We start from the raw sequence: 25,456 nt of genomic DNA, 5'->3' as shown, positions 1-25,456 counted from the left end.
TTTCCAACTATGGGCCTATGAACACAAAATCCTGGGGAAGAATAAAAAAAATCTATCAAAGATGAGAAAAAACAGGCAGAAAGAGATTCCTATGGAAATTTTTGGCCAGGAGACAGCTTAGAATCAAGCCCTGAGAGGCAGAGGAAATAATTTTCCCTGAGGCAGATGCAGGTGAAATAAAACTTTTCACTCTACTGAGGCTGCCACTGTATAAAAACATTGTATCATCAAAATTAGTCTCTTTGGCCATAAAGTCAAAAGTTTAGAGAACAGAAGTTTTGGGGGAAACTTAATAAGTTTTCTCTCAAAAACTGAAAGCTTTCTTGGGAAAAACTTAGTAAAATTTCTCTCTAAAAAACTAAAAGCTTTTCAGACCTTTTCTTTCTCAGATTTTTTTTCTCTTTCTGTAAGGGCAAAAAATTTAACTCGCCTGGAAATAACATCTATCAGTATGGGAAAATCACCTGTAATTGCTCTAAGAAAAAACAGAACCCCTCTTGGTATATGGCAAATCCACTTTCCTAGTCCTGTCTCTCCTTCCAGCCAATACAGTATTAGAACAACAGCAGCCAGAATCCCCTGTGGCCAGAGGCTATACCCAAGAGAGTGCAGGCAGAGAGCCCAGTGGGGCAGCTTCCTCCCCCTCAACAGGTGGTGTGGGACCTGAGGAGGGTCTGCTGCTATGGAGGAAGCACTGGAGGCATTGAAATTCTCCCTGCAATGAGGGAGGCAGGGCTTGAGTTCCCAAAAATCTCTCTGAAAAGACTTTTATTTTAAGTACTTTCATTGTCCTGGAAAGGCAGGGGAGCAAGCCCCAAGGGGTTTTTGCTTCTGGAACCAAATCAAGTGGGCAGATAGATGTGGCCCACTCTGGGAAGAGTGTCAGGTGAAGGAAATAGACCTATCAATGCCAGCTCAGGGAGAACAGAAATCTCCCATGGTAAAAGAGCAAAATCTTGACTCAAAAACCTTCCATGGTAAAAGCAAAAGTACAAAAACAAACCATGTAAATGGAAATAGGAGTGTGGTATACCCTAAAGGCAGTATGGGAAATGTAGTTCAAAAAGCACCTTGGGAAATGTAGTAATAGCATGATGCTATAGAGAAAGGCAGTCTGGGAAATGTAGTTTATCAGCTCAAAATGGCAACACTGCCCCAAAACTCAAAGTGTGGTTTCTTTTCAAAGCAATGTTAGAAAGCTTAGTCTTACCTCCTGAGAACTAAGAACAAATGAACAGCTTGCCTCTAAGGAGATAATTAAAATGCTAATACCGTTTGTCAGCAAGCTGCTTTGTAATCTTTTAGAAAACAGGGGAAATGGTCCTTACACTGGGGAATTGCTTCAGGTGTGAATAAAACTTACAGGATTGAGTTGTGCTTAAGATACAAGAGGGAAACATTGGCATCACTAAAAGAACTCATGGTAATCTTAAAAAGCAGCTTTAAAAAATTAAGAAGGGGGAAAATTGTACCCTTAGTCACCAAATGAAGCTTGATGGCCACCCACAGGAGTCTCATATCAGAACTCACCATGAACTCTGAACTTAGAAATAAAGCAGTGTTTAGTTTACTTATAATTTTTACTATGATAATTTATGATTTGTGTACTCTCTATCTTGTTGAAAGAAAATGAGTTAGTTCTGTTTAGGATTCTTTCTAATGTAAATTAGTTCTGTTAAGAGATTCTTTCTAGATGGCTGTAAAATAGTTCTATAGAGTTTCCTCTTGAATATAAGTTTGGTAAATAGTTTTTCTAAGAAATATTTTCTAGATATGTGCTAAAGTTTGTGGAATAGAGTTTCCTTATGAATGTAAGTTTGTAAAATAGTTCTATAGAGTTTCCTTTTGAATATAAGCTTGTAAGAAGTATAAATAAGTATATGTTGAATGTGAGTTTGTGAAAAGTGTAAATGTTGAATGTAAGTCTAAATGTTTAATGTAAGTTTGTAAAAAGTGTAAATATGTACAGTGATAATAGTTCAGAGATCTCTTCTAGATGTTTGCTAAGGTTTATAAAGTAGTCCTATAGAATGTAAGTTTGTAAAAAGTGTAAATATATATAGTAAATAGTCATGCTAATATTCATACTAGAATTATGTTGATATTAATGAACCAGAGTTTGGTGAAGTTTAGGGAATCTTTAAGTTTGATGCAATTTATTTGATACAGTTTGCATCAAGAGTTTATTGATTTAAAAAAGGGCTTTGCATAGCTAAGGTTGTTATAGACATCTTAAAACCCATTCCAAAAAGAACCTTCCATCTTGGTCATCCTTTACTCCTTTACTGGGGTGTGTGGCAGCCTAGGGATTGTGGGGTTGTTCAAACTACTTGCAAGCTCCTGAGTCAGCCTAGGGATTGTGGGGTTGTTCAAACTACTTGCAAGCTCCTGCCAGAGTCTGGTGGTCAGAGATGGGCAACTTTCTTCTTGATAGCTTCTAACCTAATCCAGAGTATGTTTGAAGATATGGAAAGCATATCTTCATGATGAGTAACAGAAGAATAATTAAGGAGGATGACCAAAACAGACCCAGTTTATCTGAGGGGCCTGAGGGGCTCTTCAAAAAATTAAGAAGAGGGACTTGTGGGAGCCCACAGAGGTTTCCTAGTGAGATCTGAGCTTGTTTTACCCAGCAGGGCTGCCTAAGGGAATGGATTGACCATGTACATGGTGACCAGGTATTTGGAAGGGTCTGTACTTGGCTGTGCTAGGGGGAGGTTTTTTGCTTCTCTCCTGGCATTCCTTTAAAAAGCCTTTTAGAGAGACAGAAGGGGCCAGTGGATAAGGATCCAATCCTTCCTGAGGCTATCCTGTGTTTTTATCTGTCTCTTTCTCCCCTGTATATTTCTATCTAAATCTCTTATCCCTAACTCCTCAATAGTACCCTGGGGGAAGAAGGTGGGGGTGGGTCTCCCACAATGCGGTCCCCACCTTTTGTGCTGTTCGGGATAGATTTAGGGGGTTTGACCTTGTTGGAGGAAGTATGTCACTGGAGGCGGGCTTTGAGAGTTTAAAGACTTGTGCTGTTTCCGGTTGCTGTCTCTGATCTGTGCTTGCAGCTCCAGATGGGAGCTTCCAGCTTCCTGTTCCTGCCACTCTACCTGCTTCCATGCTGTCCCTGCCGCCATGGTCTCCAACCCTCTGGAACCATAAGCCAAAATAAATCTTTCTTTCAGAAGTTGCTTTGGTCTTGGTGTTTTATCACAGTAACAGAAAAGTAGCTGAAAAACCAACCTGTACAGCCAAGGCTCTGCCCACTGAGCCATCTTACCAGCTCTCTAGTTGCTTTTGTCAGTTCATCAGAGCAACAGAAAAACAACAACAAAAACTATGACAAAGGAGATATCGAAAAGACAAACCTACCGTAGAGTTTCTGAAATTGAAACTGGGAGATAATTTAGTTGTTTTCCAGCTTGCAGTTCTGTGACATTGGATATGGTTTTATTGCACAGTGTTGAGCAGTGTGAATACAATAGAACTTCAGAGGCTAATTTTCTTTCTGTAACAAATGCCTTAAATATGTACATAACTCTCATTTCAAAAATACTGCTGCTAGGAATTTATCCAATGGCAAAAGTGTAGACCGGAGAGAAAGGTATATGTATACACTTGAATATTTGTTGCATCCAAGTTGCATCTAACCTGTGTTCCACAGGTTGCATAAAGTTACAAGTAGACAAAGATAGTTATAAATGTGGCCCAAAACAAAATCATAAACTTTTTAAAAATTGAGTTTTTATTTTAACTTGATTGTGAAGTTCTCCACAGTATGAACTTTGTAGATGGCAGTGTCATGTTGCAGTTTCAAAAGGTTGGACATGTTTTGTCATACTTTTCTATTGCTGTGATAAAATACCTGGACAAAAGCAATTGAAGGCAGAAAGGGCTGTTTTTAGCTCACACACGGTTCAAGAGTACACTCCAGCGTGGTGGAGAAGTCACGGCAGCAGGGGCTTGAGATGGCTGCATCGCACTCAGAGTGAGGAAACAGAACAACAGATATACCCTCCTGTGCAACTGCATTTCTTTACGTGGCCAGGATCCCACCCAGGGAATAGCACCACCCCAAATGGGTAGACCTTCCCAGTTCAGTTCATGTAATCCAAATAACCCTTCACAGGCTAGCCCAGTGGCCTGTCTCTCAGGTGATTCTAGATTCTATCAAGTGGACAATTAACACTAGTTATCACAGTTTCACTCCTTGTCAACTTGACACTTAAACATACCAATTTTAAACCATAACATTCCACCTCTTGTCCCTGATAAGTTTTGAATCTCTGCTTCTTGGGTTCCCACCATTGCTGATATAATAAGCCAATCAAGCCAAATTAATAAATCCAGATTTAATGAACAGAGCAAAGCAATCCTGGGTGACCCTTGGGAAGGCAGGGGAAGAATTATGTAACAAATATGGCTACCAGGTTTTAAGTAACCTGTAGGCATGGTCTTGAGCAGCCCCAGGGAGGGGCTGGTTTTTGGCAGGCTTCCTCAGGGCAGGGGGAGTCTGGAATGGGAAGGCAGCTCTAGGAGAGGGGCTGCTGTTTGGCGGGGTTTGAGGGGGTGGGTTTGAGGGGACAGGTTCTGGGGAGTGAGAGAGGTGGGGCTTCCACCTAATAGTCCCCATAAGACATGACCATATTATAAAGTAAAATTCATTCAGTGCAAGTTTAAAAGTCCCCATAAACTTCTAACATTTTAAAAGTCTGAAGTTGGAGTAGTAAGATGGCGCAGTGGGTAATGGTACCTAATGCCAAGTTCAGTGACCTGGGTTTGATCCCTGTGTCCCACATGGTAGAAGAAGAAAATCAACTGCAAATTATTCTCTGACCTCCATGTGAACATTGAGGTATATATATGTTGTCCACATATATGCATACACACATGCTCACAAAATGAATAAAAATCTAAAGTCTTTTAACTGTGAGTTCCTATAAAATAAAAAATAAGCAACACACTTCCAACATATGACGTCAGAGTAAACATTCTTCTTCTAAAAGGAAGATTCAGAGCACAGCAAGGAGTGCTCAGATCAAAGCAAGACCGAACTCCAGCATGGCCACACTGTAGTCTGCAACTGTGTCCACATAGAGGCCCTGCTTTCTAGGGCTCATGATGGAACGGGTTGGGCTCCAAAAGGTTTAAGTAGCCCCATCTCTCCAGCTTAGCTATTTGCAATACAAACAGCCCCTCTCTTGGGCCAGCTCCACTGTCTATGCCTGCAGCTCTCCTTGTGGGCATCCCATGGTCCTGGCATCTACAACATCTTTAGGTCTTCACTGAAGTTTAGGCTTCATCTTTACAGCTTTACACAATGGCCTCTTAAGGCCTTCTCACAGGGACGTCAACTAACCATACATTGCTTGGCCTCAGCTGCTTTCTGAAATTGTGGAGCGACACTCCATGAACCCCTTCAATCTCGTATCTTCCATGCCTCCAAGACAATATCGTGTGGACAACACTGCCAAGCTCTGCTGCTGGTTCGGGGTGGAGTGTGGCCCTCTTGCACCACAGTTGTGTGGACTTCTGTGTCCTGATCCTCGGGAAACATGCTCCTATGAAGTTGATTTAGAGCAGCAGGGAACCCTCTCTGCTGCTTTCTTAGTTCAAGTTTTCTTCTGTCACATAAATTTGCATAAGTTAGAGCCATTTGTGGGTGGGGTCTTGCCTTCACAGCACCTTTCCTGTTGTCTCAGTGCAGAGCTCCAGGTTTCTCTTTAATGGAGCTCATCTTTTCAGCAATTACAGCCGCTCTGTTGCCTGTACTCTTCATGGCTGAAACTTTAACCTTGCTCTCACACCTGTTTTCTGCTGAATAAGTTAGTCCATTATCTAAGACAGATTATGGGCCAAAAAACTACATAAATGGCCCCAAGTCCCATCCTTAATAGAGTTCTTGTTTCCTGTGAAACTTCATTAGCCAGGCCTTCATAATCCACATTTCTCTCAAATTCTCAAGATCTTACCAAAATGGTCAATTAAACTGTGTTTACAGCATTCAAAGGCTTTTATATCCCAAAGTTCCAAACTCTTCCATATTCCAGACACAAAACAGTTTCAATGGCCTAACAACCACTGTCTTAGTCACTGTTCTGCTGCTGTGAAGAAACACCATGACCACAGCAACTCCTATAAGGGAAAGCATTTCATTGGAACTTGCTTGCAGTCTCGGAGGTTTAGTCCATTTTCAACATAGGGAGAAGCATGGTGATGTGCAGGCAGACATCGTGCTAGAGAGATAGCTGAGAGTTCTTCACTGGGATCTGCAGTCAGCAGGAAAGGGAAGACCCTGGGCCTACCTTGAGCATTTGAAACCCCAAAGATCACCTCTAGTTGTAGTGGGTAGCTATTCCAGCTTTGACCTCGAAGTACTGCCCCTAGGTGGCAGCAAGTAACTGCCACACCTGCCTATGACCTCCCCCTGGGGCATGGCTGAGCTGAGACCCTTTAAGACCTGAGATGCATATGTGCTTGCTCTCTTGGCTCTTTGTGATCCTGGATGCTGGACTGGAGACCAAGTCAGAGTTCTCCAGAGAACCATGCTGGACTACACCTCATCTCTCCTAGATCCTGTAACGACCCTTTATTGGTTGTAAGTTACCCCTGAAATAAACCTCTTTTAATTACCAGATAAACTACGTGAAATTGCTTTGTTAATTGCCACTATATCTGGTGCCCAGCGTGAGGCCATGGTACCTAAGAACATTACTCAATGATCAGCTTTGGACTGAAAACTCTTCAGGACAGTTCTAAGAGATTCTAGCCAGAATTTCAGACAATCTTATCCATTTCTGAGACTGGCTTCAGACTCTATGGCTAGCCCTATTGAGACCTAACAATCTAAAGCTTTCTTATAGGACCCTACAGAAATACCATCGCCCCCTAAACAGCAGGAAGTAATTATAAGAAGACAACGCCCCTCTCCCAAATATTTCATTTTTCTCAGGGTTACGGATGGATGTTTGTAGGGTTGGGGGTGGAACAATAAAATTTGGACTCAGTATTCTTTTTTTAGAAAAGAAAAAGGGGAATGGATAGATATAGGATATTAAGGTAGATTATTGTATTTACTAGTAAACTAATCCAGTAAAATATCAGCCTTAGCTAATTTGTAATATGGATTCTTTTATTTTGATACAAATACAAAACTATATTTGTTGTATTGTACATATATTCCTACTCCTGTTTGAAATATTTTGTATATTGATACAAATGTAAAATTATATTTGTCATACTGTATGTATGTTCTATCTCTGTTTAGGATATTTTGTCATACTGTATGTATGTTCTACCTCTGTTTAGGATATTTTGTATATTGATACATATTTAGGATTATTTGCATATTGCATATTGCATATTGCACTATATATACATTCCTACCTCTGTTTAAACTATTTTGCCACAATTTTGAGGTCATTGTCCTTATACGGTACAACTGCTTATAGACTGTTTGTCTTGTTAATGTGAAGCTTTAGTCCTTAAATTATTTTAGTAGAGAAGACTTACTGAGCTATAGTCACTCATGCTTGCCATAGTTAGGTTCTCCAGACTTACAGAAACATATGTCAGATGGATAGGTAATCTTCAAACACTTCATAGACTTAGAGAATATGGCATTTAAATGTTTTGATAACTTAGAATTCTGTTGATGTGAGATACGATTGCTCCTGGCAGCACTAGTCTGATCCCGAGAGAATGTTGGGCTTCTGAGCCAATCTGAATGCACCAACGATACTGAGAAACTTTAGGTGACTGTCCAGGCTGCCAGCTGTCTCTGTCTACTCTTGCAAGATTCCTGAAAGGTGCTTGCGTCCTTCTTCTGTTTCTCAGGTATTATTGTTTTCCTTTTCAGGTCTTTGATGGAATTGAAGACTAACAGTTATTGTTACAATCTTCTTGTATCTTAGCTAGAACATATTAAGTATTAGATTCAGGTTCTTCAGGATAGGACACCTTTTGGAATGAGCTCTGTAATGTGCCATTTACCTATGCTCCAGACTTCTCTGGATTTTAGTATGTGTCTCTTGTTTGATGTTGTTCTTGTTGGTTGTAGTTCCATCTTGTCTAGGTCATTATCCCTTATTTCTCCTGGACAATATTTGATAATCATTCCTATTGTATATAGTTTTGTATTAGGTTAGAATTTTCTTATTTAGATGAAAGGGGGAGATGTAGTGGGTAGCTATTCCAGCTTTTAACTTTGAAGTATTGCCCCATAGGTGGCAGCAAGTAATTGCCACACCTGCCTATGACCTGCCTCTGGGGCATGGCCAACATGAGACCCCTTAAGACTTGAGATGCATATGCTTGTTCTCTTGGCTCTTTGTGATCCTGGATGCTGGATTGGAGACCAAGTCAGAGTTCTCCAGAGAACCATGCTGGACTACACCTCATATAGATCCTGTAACGACCCTTTATTGGTTGTAAGTTACCCCTGAAATAAACCTCTTTTAATTACCAGATAAACTATGTGGAATTGCCTCATTAATTGCTGCTATATCTAGTGACAAAGTTCCCCTAACAAGGCCACACCTCCTAATTCTTGTCAAGTATCTCCATTCCCTAATGAGAAAGCTTTCAAATATATATGAGCCTATGGGGGCCATTCCTATTCAAACCACTACAACTACATAGTCAGGTTTACCACAATAACAGCCCTATTTCTTGGTACCAATTCCTGACTTGGTTTCTTTTCCTGTTGGTATGTTAAAATACAATGACGAAAGCAATTGAAGGGAGGAAGGGGTTATTTATAATCATACTTCAAGGATACAATACATCATGGTGGGGAAGCCATGGCAGCAGGAGCTTGAAATGCCAGGTCACATTGTATCCATAGTCCCGAAACAGAGAACAATGAATGTAGAAGCCATCTCCCAGGTGATTTAAGATTTGACAACTTGACAGTTAACACTAACCATCACACACCTATAAGGAAAAGTGAGAAAAAGTATAGATTGCTATAGTTATATGATAGTTGGACTATAATGCAGACATTACAAATGTGATACACGTAAGTGTGTGCATGTACATACTCAGCCATCTGGGTAGAGGTGTTAGTAAAGATAGCAGCAGGATAGAGATGGCATACGCAAATGGGTTTGAGTGAGGTTCAACACGGAAATGGTTTATTTGTAGCACAAAAATATATGGAAACCACAAGAAATGTTATAGAATCTAGAGATTTTAAGGGTGTAGAAACAGAATGTTCTAGGCCTTCCTGAAGAGGCAAGAGGAATTAGACATGCAGAGTTATATCATTTGACAGGTCTTGGGACTTTCCTAAGAAATGATTGGTTATCTTGGCTCCTCTCTTTTCTTTTGTCTGTTTTCTCATTCTCCAAGGCCAGCCAGACGCCAGACTGTAAAGAGATCCTTTGGTGCATTCTATATAGATCAGTTTCCTAATGCACACAGTAGGGCCGCGAGGATTGGGAGCAGAACTAGTGTGATAAACAGAAACTGTCCAGTTCAGCAAATGTCTGTCCACATGCTGACAGAGGAAGTCTCGGTTGTCAGTCAGCTCCCACTACTGTGACAAAACAAGCGAGACAAGCAGCTGTTAGGGGAGGAGAGATTTGTCCTGGTCACGGTTTTAGTCTGTTGCTGCCCAACTCCATTTCTTTTGGATCTGTGGTGAGTCAGAACCCCATGGTAGGGAGTTTGTGGTAGGAAAATGCTGTTCACCCACTGTCAGTCAGGAAGGGGTGAGGGAGGAGTCCCCAGATTGTCTTCAGGGGCATCCTCCCAGTGCTCTGACTTGCTTTTACTAGACCTGCCTCCTAGAGATGCCCCCACTTCCCAGTGGCACCACGGGCTGGGGGACATTCCAGCAGTAGACACTGGGCTTATGAGTGAATGTTCTTCCCCATTGTATTTCCCAGTTTTTGGAAAATAAACATACATGACATATATATGTGTATTTTTGAGACAGTCTCATTATATAGGGACTGGAACTTACTATATAGACCAGTCTGGCCTGAAATTGATGGAAATCATTCTGCCTCTGCTTCCTGAGTGCTTGGATTAAAGGCTGTGCTACCGAAACCAGCCATGACTACTTCTTCCTCCTCCTCTTCATTTTTTGAGAGAGGATCTCACTCTGAAGCCCTGACTGGCCTGGAACTCCCTATGTATTCTAGACTGGCCTCAGACAGAGCTCCACATCTTCTACCTCATGAGTGCTGGGTATGGTAGTTTGAATTCAATAGCTCCCATAAGCTCATAAGAAATGGAACTATTAAGAAGTGTGGCTTTGTTGGAGTAGGTATGGCCTTGTTGGAGGTAGTATGTCACTGTTGGGGGTGGGATGGGCTTTGAGGTCTCCTATGCTCAAGCTACACCCAGTGTTACACCATTTCCTGTTGCCTTTTGATCAAGATGTAGCCAGCACCATGTCTGCCTGCATGCTGCCATGCTCCCCGCCATGATGATAATGGACAGAACCTCTGAAACTGTAAGTGAGCCACCCCATTTAAATGTTTTCCTTATAAGAGTTGCCGTGATCATGGTGTCTCTTCACAGCAATAGAAACCCTAACTAAGACACTGGGATTAAAGATGTACACCACTATGCCTGACCTTATTTTTTAAATTAAAATTATTTTCTTGTAAATAGGTTACATCAAATTACCTGAAAATTGTGAATTCATGTTGCCAAATTTTAATTGTCTTATACAACCAAATGTGCCCTTTAAACTTTAACCCTCTTTACTGTATCCCTAGGGAGTTACTTGGATGGCTCAGACAGCAGAGTCATCTGCCCCACAAGCATGAGTTTCAATCCCCAGAGCCTGATGTGGTAGTGTGCATCCTAGGGCTCCCATGGTAAGATAGGAGGTGGGCACAGGAGAGTCCCTGGAAGCCTGTGGGTCAGCTAGCCTGGCACACGCAGTAGTAAACAAGAGACCTTGTTTTGAGTCAACAGGTGTAAGGTGAGGACTGATACCTGAGGTCCTGTGACTTCCATGCATATGCTATGGCATGCATTTGACTGCACTCATACACATATGCATATACACCCTCCCCCCACCACAGAGATTAAGCTATCTCCAGGGCTTCTGTAGTCAGAAGCAAAACATTTTCCTAATTCCAGTGTTAGCATTTGAGGATGGGGTAGGTTAAAGGCTTTGTTTGGGAATATTTATTCCCTTTTGATAAAGATTTTGGGGTTTTCCTGTCATTTAGAGCTATATATACAAAAATTCTCCAAACTCTTTAGAAAGAAAATTAAAAAAACAAAAAAACAAAAAAACCTCAATATATGTCCATATATGGATCAAATATAAAGTTGTTAAATGAGGGTCTGGAGAGCCAGCTCAGTCATTAAGAGCACTTGCTTCTCTTGAGGAGGACCTGGGTTCAGTTCCAGCACCCACATGGCATCTCACAGCCATCTGTAACTCTAGTTGCAGGGGACCTGACGGCCTCTGTGAGCACCAGGCAGGCATGTGACATGCATATACACACATTCAAGCAAAACACACACACGTCTGAAAGAAAGTTATTAGATGAATCAGCAAATAGCATTATCAAAACATTTCTTTTTAAGAGATTTGGTTTTGCATAGCACAGGCCAGTTTCACACTCATCACTTCTCAGGTGCTGTGATCCCAGGCATGTGCAGTGACAGCCAGTTCACCTAACATTGAGGATCAAACTAGGCCTTGTCCATGCCTCGTGGACACTTCTACCAACAGAGCTGCATCTCCAACCGTAAAGCATTGAAATGAAATGAATTATTATTGAGTTAAGGTAAGGCAAAAGAGCCCACCACATGTCGTTCCGTGGTGTGGGTCAACCATTTATATTACTGACTAGTGAACTCTGCTCCCTAATATAATGTGCGCTTGTTTTTCTTTCTTTATTGTAAAGTCTTAGGACTTTGATAATAATGTATAATCTTCTAGAAGTATTGTTGATATTGACTGCACTTAGCCAGAGACAAGATCTTCAGACTATCTTTTAAATGTAAAATATTAATTTTGAAACCATGAAAGGTCAAGGTCACTAAGCCATGTTTCTCTCAATGGTTTCCTTCAAATGACATGAGGCAGTGTTGCTATGCAATTGTCCTTGGTTATTATGCAAGGAGTCAAGCGTTCTAGACCAAAAGCAGATTTCAAAATCTTGTTTTTTCTTTTGGTGTTATAGAAACAACAGTGTCAAACACTTTGCATTGCTCATTTTGATGGAATGTGTAGACACCAGGAATTGTCTCATTGTGCTCTGACTCATCTCCTTCCAGACACTCAGCAGGTAGTGTGCATGTCACAGAGTTCTGGAAAGCAAGCACATCGAGGTGATCCCTAACCTGTTTGGATGCCTGGCAACCCCATGAACCCTGGGTGTGTCCACATGGGAGAAAGAAGCTCAAGGTTTGCTCTGTGAAATCACTGTTCCTGTGTTTCCTTTGTTGCAAATACCATCACCCATGACTACGGTATGGAACACATTTCTGGAGAGTCACTGGTGCTTTGGGAATTCTGGACTGCAGAGACTGTCCATGAAATTTGTCTTTAAGGGATATTGGAAATTTGGGAATTTTTTTTTTCTCTAAGTTTCTACCCATGAGTTAAAGAAAATGATTCTGGAGATTGAGTTCCCAGTGCATCTCAGTCCTAAAGGAGAGAAATCACCTCGCTGGCAGTGTGTAAGTGTGCTCTGCATCCACTTACTTCTGGTTGCCCTCGATTGTCAGGGGCCTCTAATTTCAGCTAAACCACACGGTGGCTGACAGAGAACCTAAAATTATAGTTCTGGTCGCTTTTGTGACATTTTGATGCTTCTAAAAGTGCAACAGGGTACTAGATACAGAAAAGCCAGTGGGCATTACCTTTTCTTCTTTCTCCTTTTATTATGTACATTTATGGCATGTCATGAGACAAGGGGCTGCTACTTCCGGTCAGAGCCAGTCTGGGAAGAACTGGACTCTGGCAAAAGAGTGTTTCTTTGACACTGGTTGCAGAGTCAGGGCATGTTTCTTGGGTTCAGGGATAAAGTGTTTCTTTCTCAGATTCAGGTCCCAGATCCAGGCTGTGTTTCTTTCCCTGGTTCTGGGTTCCAGGGTCAGAGTGCTTAGGGATTGGTTGGTTTCCTGCTCTGTGATTGGTTGGTTTCTCTGGTCAGTTGGTCAGGGGCAGAGTTCATTTCACTGGTCAGTCAGTTGGTCAGAGGCAGAGTAGGCTTCACTGGTCAGTTGGTGAGGGGCAGAGATGGCTCTGACCTCAGAGCCAAACCGTTCCTTTCACTGGCCCTTCTTAGCTTTTTGTCTCTAATTCTAAGGCCAGGGCACATTTCTTTCACTGGCTCTGACTCCAAGGACAGAGAGCTTCTTTGGCACTGGTTTAAGACTCAGGGCATGTTTCTTTGGTTCTGGGTTCAGGGATAAAGTGTTTCTTTCTCTGGCTCGAGTCTCAGATCTAGGCTGTGTTTTTTAAACTAGTTCTGGGCTCCAGGGTCAGGGTGGGTTTCTTTAGCCAGCCCCTTTCCCCTACAATCCCTTCCTCTTACTAAGCCTCATGAGCATTAGGCTTTGTAGAGCCATTATGGATTATGAGTGGAGTTACTATATTTTAATTTGGTCATAGTTTTTAATGTGTTAATTTTGCTGAAGGTAGAAAAACATATGTACTTTGAGTTTCTTATGATGCTTCTAGATTTCTATCTTTTAATTTATGTTTCAGACAGAGATAAGAATCAAGCACTACAATGACAACCTATTTGGAATTTATCGAACAAAATGAAGAACGAGATGGGGTCCGGTTCAGTTGGAATGTTTGGCCATCTAGTCGGCTGGAAGCTACAAGAATGGTTGTTCCGGTGGCAGCCCTGTTTACACCTCTAAAGGAGAGACCTGACTTACCACCCATTCAATACGAGCCTGTCCTGTGCAGCAGGACAACTTGTCGAGCAGTTTTGAATCCTTTATGGTAATCACAATACATGGAAGGAAGTACTGTGGTAATATAGTTCAGAACTGTAATTTGTGCTGAGGGGTTAGCTCAGTTGGTAGAGTACTTACCTAGCACACACAAAGTCCTGGGTTCAGTCCCCTGCTTCACATAAACCAGCACACACCTGAGATCTCAGCACTCAGAGAGTGGAGGCAGGGCAATCAGAAATTCAAGATTATTTTCAGCTGCATGGCAAATTCAAAGCCAAGCTGGGCTACATGAGATCATCTCAACGAAAAGAAAAGGAAAATACATTGTTTCTTATTCATTTATGTAAAGAATTCTGTTTTTTCTATTTACAGTTGTAGCCGAGGAATCCCAAGAGCTTAAGTTTTAGCATTCTAGTTATAATGAATTAGTAAAGTGAAGAGACCAGATACAAATGTCATTATAAAAAGTATTATAGCCTACTAATGGTACTGGCTGTGTATGAACCCATCTTATGACTTGTAAAAGTCATAAATGAGTTGGTGTGGTATTCAAAAGGTGCTATTATTCCTAAGGCAAGATCTCAGGAAACATTTTTTAAATTTCTCTTTCTTCTGCCTTTTCTCCCATCTAGTTTGTTAGTGAATGCAGTCAGTTCTACCTCCAGAGCACTGTGGATTCTCTGACTTTGACTTGGTGTTCGCTGATGCTGGGATTATAGGCTTACCCAGTCTTTCCTATTGATGTCACATCTTCCCATCTTTTCTCTGTCTGAGCCTTGAGCGTACCAACTAAACTTACAGCCTGGCGCTTTGCAAGTGTTTGTTAATTCTTCATATAGCACTCTGTCTCTGTTCTGTCATTGGCTTCCTTTCCTTCAGCCTGCTCTTCAAGTGTGAAGGATCTCCTTTGGTTTTCTTTGTTATTATCTTCGTTGTTGTTGTTGTTGTTGTTGTTGTCGTCGATTTGTGTTTTGTGAGACAGTCTCACTGTGTAGCCCCGGCTGGCCTGGAACTTGTTATGTGGCTAGACTAGCCTCGAACGTGCTGCATGTAGTCCTCCTGCACCTGGCTCCCAAGTTTTGGGATTGCAAGAATGTACTACCGTGCATACCCAGGAAGGCTCTGCTTTAAAGTAGCTGTTCCAAACACTTTCTCTAGAAATAGCTCTCTCTGTTTTCTTGTCTGTGTAATTAAAACAAATAATTTGTGTTTGTGTGCACTTGTGTATGTGTTTGTGTGCATGCATGTGTGGTGCTATGGAGGTCAGAGGACAACTTTTGGAAGTTAGTTCTCTCCTTCTACCGTGGCTCTGGATATTGAACTGAGATTGTTAGGCTTTCTTGGCAAGCACTTTGACCCAGTGAGCCATCTTGCTGGCCCTTTAGTCTTTATTATTGCTACTTAAGTAGTATTTTCAGCTGGGTGTGGTAGTAGAAGCCTATAATTCTAAAGACTTGAGGGGTTGTGGGTTCTAGGTCAGCCTGGATGTTTTTAGCAAGATCCTGTCTCAAAACAAAACAGGGGTACAATTTAGTTTGGTGGTAAATGTTTGTCTAATGTATGAGGCCCTGGGCTCAACCCCTCATGCCCCCAGGAATAAAAAGCAAATCACTTTGATCATCAATTTTACTCCATGTTTTTGAATGAAATTAATTTTTATTTAAATTGAGGTCTTTGTAAAATTGAACTGAAACATTGCCTAACTAATCTGTCTTTTCTTAAAACAGTCAAGTGGATTATCGAGCAAAACTCTGGGCTTGCAACTTTTGTTACCAAAGGAATCAGGTAAGGACATCTACAGATGCTAATGCTGTAGTGCTGGTCATGTAGGGGAATGCTTGTGTAAAAAGGATAAAATGGTTACAACAAAACAATCCTGCTTTTCATTCCATTTATGGCTTGTGTGTGTGTGGGTGTGCATGTGCAAGGCTGAGCATGTGTAGGTCAGAGGAAACTTGAGGGATTTAGTTCTGTCCTTATACCATATGGACTCCAGGGGTCAAACTCAGGTAGGTAGTCAGGGTTAGAAGCAAGAGCACTTAGCCACTAAGTCATCTCACCAGCCTGAAAATATATTTTTAATAATTAAATGAGACCATCCTGGTCTACATAGTGAGTTCCAGGACAGCCAGGGTTGCATAGAAGACCCTGTCTCAAAAACAAACAACAACAACAACAACAACAACAAAAAATGCTGACAGAAATTTAAGTGACGAGGAAACAATTTTGAGTTTAAAACTATTTCTGGCAATAATTTGGTAACTTTTTTTCCTGTTTGCAGTTTCCACCTACATATGCTGGGATATCTGAACTGAGTCAGCCTGTTGAGCTTTTACCCCAGTTTTCAAGCATTGAATATGTAGTTCTGGTAAGAAATAAGAGTAGGTATTTAAGAAGGCTATAAGTAGACAAGGGCTTATGTCAGAATAATTATGAAAATGGAGATCCTGTTAAGGACCTGACAAATCGAATTGAGCATTTCACAATTAAGAAACATTAAGGTCAATTTGATGAAGGTAATTTCTGACTAGAATTATTTGATGATTAGTCAGATACTAGGTAGGATGGTGTGATTTGATCAGTAAGCCAGAAAGTTTCAGCTTCATTTTTATAATTGGAGGTCTCTTGACGTATACTTGGTTAATAAAGTGCTAAATTCTACTGTGTGTCCTGGAGTTTATGAATGAACATACCCTTGTTGCTTATGGATTTTATTGTGGAGAGCTGGGCAGGTTAGGTCATGCCTGTAATCACAGAACTTTGCTTATGGAAGCAGAAGGATCAGGGGTTCAAGGTCATCTTGGTCTATGAGTTTGAGGTCTGCCTGGACTTTATGAGACATATCTCAAAACAACAAAAATCAAAAAAGGTGTGGAAATTTAAAAGTATAAATAAATTTTTGAGACAGTGCCTGTCTCTAAAGCCCTGGCTGACCTGCAGCTCCCTGTGTAGAGCAGGCCACCTCTGACTGCCTCTGTAGTGCAGGGATTAAAGGTATGCATCATTATGGCTGGCCAATAAAAAATATCTGAATGTGGTACAGGAACAGAATTGTGGTTCACTAGAACTAGTTGCTACATTTGTCAAACCTGGCTAGGTTTTGATTTTCTGAAAAGTCATCCCAGGCCTAGGTAATTATTTTATAAACATTATTTCATTATTATTAATTTCAATAATTTTTCTTTTTATTTTATGTATATTGGTGTTTTGCTTGCATGTAGGTCTGTGTAAGGGTGTTGGGTCCCCTAGAACTGTAGTTACAGTTGTGAGCCGCCATGTGGGTGCTGGGAATTGAACCTGGGTCCATTGGAATAGCAGTCAGCACTCTCAACCACTGAACCATCTCTCCAGGCCTTCATTATTATTATTATTTTTTAGTTTAAAAATTATTTAATTATAACTGCCAGGCTGACTGGGTGGTTAAGGGGACTTGGTGCTCTTGCAGCAGGCCTGAGTTCAGTCTCCAGCACCCGTGTCTGTTTGTTCAAAACTGCCTGTAATTGCAGCTCCAGTGCATCTGATGCTCTGCTCTAGGCTTTTACACATCCACATACCCACACAGATATGTGGTTAAAAAGTGAAATGAATCTGGCAGTGGTGGCGCACACCTTTAATCCCAGCCTTCGGAAGGCAGAGGCAGGCGGATCTCTGTGAGTTCGAGGCCAGCCTGGTCTACAGAGCAAGTTCCAGGACGTACTCCAAAGCTACACAGAGAAAGAACCCTGTCTTGAAAAACAAAACAAAAGAGTGAAATAAACCCAAACAAACAAACAAACAAACAAACAAAAAAATGACTATACTTACAGAAATTCACTCAAGTAGAAATACACAGATTACTAGTGTGCTATTTTACTTGTAGTAGAATGCTATTTAACTTATTCTATACGGTTTTGACCAAAAACTTGGTACATGGTTTATGATTTTAAAATAATATGTTGTATCATTTATTTTTTTTATCTGGCACCCCACTCTGTTTTCCATCCAGGTTAATCTTGATTTTGTTGTTCTAAGTGAAATCTCCCCAATAGCTGAAGCCATGGGTGTTCCTGTACCTGGCTTGAACTTTGTAGTTGTTAAATTATTATTTGAAATATTTTAAAATTATTATTATTATTATTTGCAACAGAGTCTCATGTATGTCACGTTTCCTATGTAGATGAAGATGACCTTCAACTCTTGGTGGTCCTCTGCTGGGGTCACAGGTGTGCATTACTACACTCAGTTTGAAAAGTAATAAATGCTTACAAGAAATTAAACTTCATGTAATTAAATAGAAAACTAAAGCCCCTCCCGACCGTGTGTGTGTGTGTGTGTGTGTGTGTGTGTGTGTGTGTGTGTGTCTGTGCGCGCATGTGCGCACAAATGTGTACATACCATAGTGTGTGTTTGGAGGTCAGAAGAGAGTTTTCTGAAGTCAGTATTCTTCTTCCATTGTGGGTTTTGGGATGGACTCAGGTCCTCAGGTTTGTGCCACAAGTGTTTTTACATGCAGAGTCACCCTGTCAGCCCTTTACACTTCCTTTTTCACTCAGTGCTATGTCTTAGTCCACTCCAGGACCACGGATATAACCTGTTTCATTTCTATAATGGTTTTATTATAATTCCACTGCATGCACATATTAATATTTCACTGTTTTCAGTTTTCATTAGTTCTTGGTTGACTATCTTGAATATTGTTATGTAATGCTAATACCTTTATAAGTCCTTTTCTTACTGCATTTTTTTTTTGAAGCGCGGCCCCCAGATGCCTTTGATATTTCTCTATGTGGTTGATACTTGTATAGAAGATGAAGATTTACAAGCTCTAAAGGAATCTTTGCAGATGTCATTGAGTCTTTTGCCACCTACAGCTTTGGTTGGACTTATTACTTTTGGGAAAATTGTCCATGTTCATCAACTTGGATGTGAAGGCATTTCAAAAAGCTATGTCTTCAGGGGCACAAAGGATTTATCTGCCAAACAACTGCAGGTGGGTAAGAATGGGAGAGCCATCTCTCCAGACCCTAGATGAATGTACTTTAAAAAACCATGATGAATTCACTTTGTTATAATTGCATTATGACAAGGCTTTAACTTTAGTATTAACATCAGTTTTGTTTCTTGTGTAATTTAGCTGTCATACAAATTGAAGACTTTCTGCTTTTCATAGTGTGTCTTTGATATCTCTTCATGACCACATATATAACCTGTTCCATTTCTGTAATGGCTTTATTAGAATTTCAGTGTATGTTCTTATTTAGGATTTCACTGTGTGCATTGTTTAGTTAGTGACTGTGTATGTGCATATGTGTGTATGTGTGTGTGTGTGTGTGTGTGTGTGTGTGTGTGTGTGTAGGCCTTAGGACAACCTAAGGCATTGTTATTCATCAGGCACACTCTACTTTATTGTTGTCTTTTGTTTATTTTTGAGACAGGCTTTCTCATTGGCCTGGAGCTTGATGATTAGGTGAGGCTAGGTGGCCATTAAGCCTCAGGTATCCATCCACCAGTCTCTATCACTCAAGTAGTGGATTACAAGTTTGCACTATTACACCCAGAGTTTGTTTGTTTGTTTGTTTGAGACAGGGTTTCTCTGTGTAGTTTTGGTGCCTGTCTTGGAACTTGCTCTGTAGACCAGGTTAGATCCATCTGCCTCTGCCTCCCGAGTGCTGGGATTAAAAGCTTGTGCCACCACTGCCCGGCTCACCCTGATTTTTTTTTTTAATGTTGGGGTTGAACTGAGGTCTTCATGCTTTTGAGGCAAATATTAAATCATGAACACTTTCCTAACTACACTGTCTCCTTTGCCTAACACTATCTATTTTTAACTGTATCTTTAAAATTTGAAGTGACTTGGGGGTATTTTACTGGTCTCTACCTCAGCCTCCTGAGTACAGGGCACAGGGTGGTGTCACTGTGCCTGGCTCTGAAGTTTGTTATTGTCTTAGGTTTTTTGAAGATAAGGAAGGAGACAGTTTGGGAATTGGTTAACGACACTTTGAGAAGTGGTTGAGGGTGTACACTCGGAAGGGAAGGAGACTGAAGAGGATGAGTGAAGGCAAGAGATGAGCAAAGTGAGGCTTCAGAGGGTATGGGCTTCCTTTCAGAGTGACTTGGAAAGGAGGATCATTTATTTTCAAGATGCAGGAGAATTGATACAAGTTGAGTATTCCTTGTCTAAAATACTTACAAATGGATGTGTTTGGGGTTTTGGAACTCCATGAAGACCAAGTTTGTCTCCAATCCACAGAGATTGCCCTGCTTCTGCCTCATGGGTACTATTTTTCTTTTCTTTTCTTTCTTTCTTTCTTTCTTTCTTTCTTTCTTTCTTTCTTTCTTTCTTTCTTTCTTTCTTTCCTTCCTTTCTTTTTTTAATATTTGCGAACATGGGTATGGGAAGATGGGATACATTCTGAGAAATGTATCATTAGCCATTTTCATCATGGTGTGAACATAGAGCACTTATATCAACTAGGCAGCTATGGTACAATAGGTGATGTAATCTTAGGGACTCATCATTGTGTGTGGCTCATTATTGACTGAGGTGTCATTCTATGGCTTAACACTGTATATAAAGAGATATTTTGGGGATGGCACCCAAGTGCAAGCTAAAATAACTGATGTTTAATGTGTATATGCTTATAGACACAGCCTGCACGTAACTTTATAGATTATGTTTAGTACATCTGTATTATGACTCTAGTGCATCATGTGAAGTCATGTGTGGAGTTTTCTTTTCTTTTCTTTTTTTTTTTTTTTGGTTTTTCGAGACAGGGTTTCTCTGTGTAGCTTTGCGCCTTTCCTGGAACTCACTTGGTAGCCCAGGCTGGCCTCGAACTCACAGAGATCTGCCTGGCTCTGCCTCCCGAGTGCTGGGATTAAAGGCATGTGCCACCACCGCCCGGCCATGTGTGGAGTTTTCTATTGTGGCATCCAGATGACACTTACAAGCTTGCAGGTTTTGGAGCATTTCAGGTTTGAGTTTTTGGATTAGATATATAACCTGTGATAACGATATCTGCTTTTCAGGATAGTCATGACAATAAAATACATTATACCTTTAAATGTTTGATTTGTTGTTTGTTTGCTTTTGTTTGTATAGCCTTGCCTATCCTAGAGCTAACTCTGGCCTCAAACTCGCAGAGATCCATCTGCCTCTGAGTGCTGGGATTAAAGGTGTATACCACCACTGCCCGGCTGAAAAAGATTATTTTTTATTTAAAAAAGTGTGTATGTGCATATGTGTGTGTGTGTGTGTGTGTGTGTGTGTGTGTGTGTGTGTGTACAGGCACATGAGTGCAGATGCTTGCAGAGGTAGAAGAAGGCATTGGATTCCCTAGAGTTATAGGCTGATAATGGCTGGTAGGCTGATATGTGGGCCACCTGATAGAGGTGCTGGATCAAACCCTGGTCTTCTGCAAGAGCTGCAAGCCTCTTAACTGCTGAGCCATCTTTCCAGTCCTTGATGTACTGCTTCATAATACTGCAGTTATGATTTTACACTGCTTTATTAGATAACTTCGTTCCTTTCTTCTAGATTTTAAATACCATGTGAGCAGTGAGTATTTTTTTAAACCACTGTATTCCTGCTACAGAGTAGGTGTTTAAGACAATAGTTGCTGAAAAGGATGAATGCGTATAAGCTAAGAAGAAAGACATTTAAGTTAATCATTAATGCATTTTGACTACATTAGATAAGAAGTACTTCTAAATTAGCATCCTTTTCACTCTATCAGACCTTGTATTTGCTCTCTCCTGGTGAACTGCTACTGAGAGAGCTCAGTTTCCACAGCTAGACTGTTTGCTTTCTGGGGGAAGAAACCTTATGCTCATTTTGTGTTCCTAATTTGTAGTAGAGCACCTTGAACATCTTAATAAATTGACAAATATTGTGATCTCACTGTAATAATCTCTTTACAGGAAAGGCTGGAACTCTCTAAAGTATCTGTTACTCAAGCCACACGTGGGCCTCAGGTCCAGCAGCCACCTCCTTCCAATAGGTAATTAATATGGCAAACAGAATTCTATAATTCAAGCAGGTACTTAAACATACCATGCCCTCAACTTGCACAAAGGCATTAGGTGATAGTATAATATTTAGTAATGTTAGGAATATAAATAAATTACAGTAGTATATAGTTGTAAAAAACAAGCTATAGTTTTTTGAGGCACCTTTTTCAATCATTATGATGTTAGGAGTTTAGTTTTGATATGTTTCTTTTTATTTTTAAGTTCATAAAACCTTTATGTGGTTTGAGGGTGGCTATACAAAAATAGGGCCTCAAAAGCGTATAATTTTCTCTTTACAGGTAGCTTTAACCTTCTGATCAGAGGTGCTGTTACTAAAACTGATTGATGCATTGATGTATCTTCTAATTATGTTGATAACCTTAAAACTTTAAAAGAAATTGGTAACAATTGTATTGATTCCTTGGTTGGTAGCAGCAGTATGACTGGAGTGATAAACAGACTATAGTATGTGGCCCAGTAATAACCATTTCCCTTTCTTTCTGGGGAGATAGTCTCTTATAGCCAGGTTGGACTTAGACTTGGTTTGGTGACCTTGATCTCTTGATTCTCCTGCGTCCACCTTCTTAGTGCTGGGATTACAGGCGTGTACTAACATGCCTGACTCATTTCTTTCTCCCTTCTCCTCTTGCCTCCTTCTCTTCCTATCTCCTCTTTTCCCACCACTTGGAGTGTGTATTTGTGTGTGTTTTTGTGTATTGCTGGGGATCCAGCCTAGACTCTCATACCTGCTAGATAAGTTCTCTACTGACTGAGCTACATCTCCAATAGCAACCTGCTTCCAAAGAAACATTCCAGTTCATTCTGCTGCACACAGAAGATTGTGAACTGTTGGTCTACTGTGTATCAAATAGTTTTTGCAATATCACATTTGTAAATGGCTTTTGGTTTACTCCTGTTTTGCAGATTCTTACAGCCAGTACAGAAAATAGACATGAATCTCACAGATCTTTTGGGAGAACTTCAGCGAGACCCTTGGCCTGTACCACAAGGGAAGAGACCTTTGCGTTCCTCAGGAGTGGCCCTTTCCATAGCTGTAGGACTACTTGAGGTAGTAATGATGAAAATTTGGTTTTGAAATGTAAGAGTCCTTGTGTGTGTTCGCTCACATGAGTGTGTGTGTGCACATGTAGAATGGTAAAGATGTGAGCCAAACACCATGGTGGTGGTTGGTGTAAGGGTCTATTCTTCCTTCTTCCTTTCTTATTTCTTTTTATCTTTTTCTTCCTTGCTCCACTTTCATCTTTCTCCTCCTTTTCTTCTGTCTCACTATATAATACAATTAGTGCTGAACCTGAACTGACGGCAGCCCTCCGACCTTAGAGTTCTGAGTGTAGGACTATCGCTGTGCACCTCCATGTGTGGCTCTTCTCTTCTCATTCAGGAATCAGTGTACAATACCTTTTTTTTTTTAAACTCCACATTTCAGGCAATTCTGTGGCAGAAACAGCTGTGTGTCCTATCAATTCAATTTTGACACTGTTTACTAGAAGTAGCATTAGTTCTTACAGATTAAGGGCTCGTTTCCATGAACAGGCTGTTCACTTCAAATTCCAGCTACAAGTAGTAGGTTGTTACTTGTACTTCTAGCTTTAAGTTGGGTAGCTCCTCAGGTTTGATTAATTTGCTATAGTGGCTGGCTCAGAGAACTTACGGGAAACCCTTTACTTATAAAGAGTGTTACAAAAGACACAACCTGATAGGAGAAATGCATACAATTGCAACATGAAAGGGCATGTCCCCTCTATACACCACATATTAGAAAGCAGCATGGGTTCAGCCATCCAGAAACTCCAAATCCAGTCCATATGATTTTTAAAAAGGAATTTATTTTTATTATTTTAAATTCTGTGTGTGTGTGTGTGTGTGTGTGTGTGTGTGTGTATCTGTGTGCATGTGTGTGTGCATCTGAGTATAAGTGCCCTCAGAGGTCAGAGGCAGAGCTGGAGTTATGGGTCTTTGTGATCCACCTGACATAGATGCTGGGAATCAAACTTGGTTCTTCTGGTAAGCATCTCTCCACCCTGATTTTTTTTATTTTATAATTTGATTTAATTTTACATATAAACCATGTTTCCCCTGTCCTCCCCCCTCCTGCCGCCCCCTTCCCCCCAGCCCACCCCCCAATTCCATCTCCTCCAGGGCAAAGACTCCCCTGGGGATTCAGCTCAACCTGGTAGATTCAGTCTAGGCAGGTCCAGTCCCCTCCTCCTAGGCTGAGCGAAGTGTCCCTGCATAAGCCCCAGGTTCCAAACAGCCAGCTCATGCACTAAGGACAGGTCCCGTTTCCACTACCTGGATGCCTCCCAAACACTTCAAGTTAATCAATTGTCTCACTTATCCAGAGGACCTGATCCAGTTGGGGGCTCCTCAGCTATTGGTTCATAGTTCATGTGTTTCTATTCATTTGGCTATTCGTCCCTGTGCTTTTTCCAATCTTGGTCTCAACAATTCTCGCTCATACAAACCCTCCTCTTTCTCACCAATTGGACTCCTGGAGCTCCACCTGAGGCCTGGCCGTGGATCTCTGCATCCGGTTCCCTCAGTCATTGGATGAGGTTCCTAGCACAACAAATTAGGGTGTTTGGCCATCCCATCACCAGAGTAGGTTAGTTCGGGCTGTCTCTTGACCATTGCCAGTAGTCTATTGTGGAGGTATCTTTGTGGATTTCTGTGGGCCTCTCTAGCACTTTGCTTCTTCCTATTCTCATGTGGTCTTCATTTACCATGGTCTCCTATTCCTTGTTCTCCCTCTCTGTTCTTGATCCAGCTGGGATCTCCTGCTCCCCTAAGCTCTCTTTCCCTCGACCCTTGCCTTTCATTACCCCCACTCATGTCCAGGTTGTTCATGTAGATCTCATCCATTTCTCTATCATTAGACAATCCCTGTGTCTTTCTTGGGGTCCTGTTTTCTAGGTAGCCTCTCTGGAGTTGTGAGTAGCAGTCTAGTCATCTTTGTTTTACATCTAGTATCCTCCTATGAGTGAGTACATAGCATGTTTGTCTTTCTGAGTCTGGGTTACCTCACTCAGGATGATTTTTTCTAGATCCATCCATTTGTCTGCAAACCTCATGATGTCATTGTTTTTCTCTGCTGTGTATATGTACCACATTTTATTTATCCATTCTTCAGTTAAAGAGTAATCAGGTTGTTTCCAGGTTCTGGCTATTACAAATAATGCTGCTATGAATATAGTCGAGCATGTGTTCTTGTGGTATGATTGAGCATTCCTTGGGAATATGCCCAAGAGTGGTATAGCTAGGTCTTGGGGGAGATTGATTCCCAATTTTCTAAAAAAGTGCCATATTGATTTTCAAAGTGGCTGTACAAGCTTGCATTCCCACCAGCAGTGGAAGAGAGTTCCTCTTGTTCCACATCCTTTCCAGCATAAGCTGTCTTCAGTGTTTTTGATCTTAGCCATTCTGACAGGTGTAAGGTGGTATCTCAGAGTCGTTTCTACTTTCTCTTCTATCAGGTTCAGAGTAACTGGATTTATCTGTTTTTTTTTAAAGATCTATTTGTTTTTATTTAGTATATGAGTGTTTTGCCTGCATGTATGTCTGTACA

General features: G+C 41.0%; 1 protein-coding gene across 1 annotated transcript in view; it reads left to right on the top strand.

The window, feature by feature from the left end:
- Positions 1 to 25,456, top strand: part of LOC131924112 (protein transport protein Sec23A-like) — a 71,530-nt gene that overhangs the window by 9,295 nt on the left and 36,779 nt on the right. Inside the window, exons 2-7 of the mRNA XM_059279337.1 lie at positions 13,682 to 13,927; positions 15,609 to 15,666; positions 16,163 to 16,249; positions 18,614 to 18,850; positions 21,781 to 21,860; positions 22,795 to 22,939. Coding sequence (XP_059135320.1) covers positions 13,707 to 13,927; positions 15,609 to 15,666; positions 16,163 to 16,249; positions 18,614 to 18,850; positions 21,781 to 21,860; positions 22,795 to 22,939 — 828 coding nt within the window. The 5' untranslated portion in view covers positions 13,682 to 13,706. The remainder of the gene's footprint in view (positions 1 to 13,681; positions 13,928 to 15,608; positions 15,667 to 16,162; positions 16,250 to 18,613; positions 18,851 to 21,780; positions 21,861 to 22,794; positions 22,940 to 25,456) is intronic.

Source organism: Peromyscus eremicus, chromosome 14 (genome assembly GCF_949786415.1).
Source record: "Peromyscus eremicus chromosome 14, PerEre_H2_v1, whole genome shotgun sequence".
In the NCBI taxonomy this organism is placed as follows: Eukaryota; Metazoa; Chordata; class Mammalia; order Rodentia; family Cricetidae; genus Peromyscus; species Peromyscus eremicus.
The sequence above is the reverse complement of the archived record's forward strand: the minus strand, read 5'-3'. Positions and strand labels throughout refer to the sequence as shown.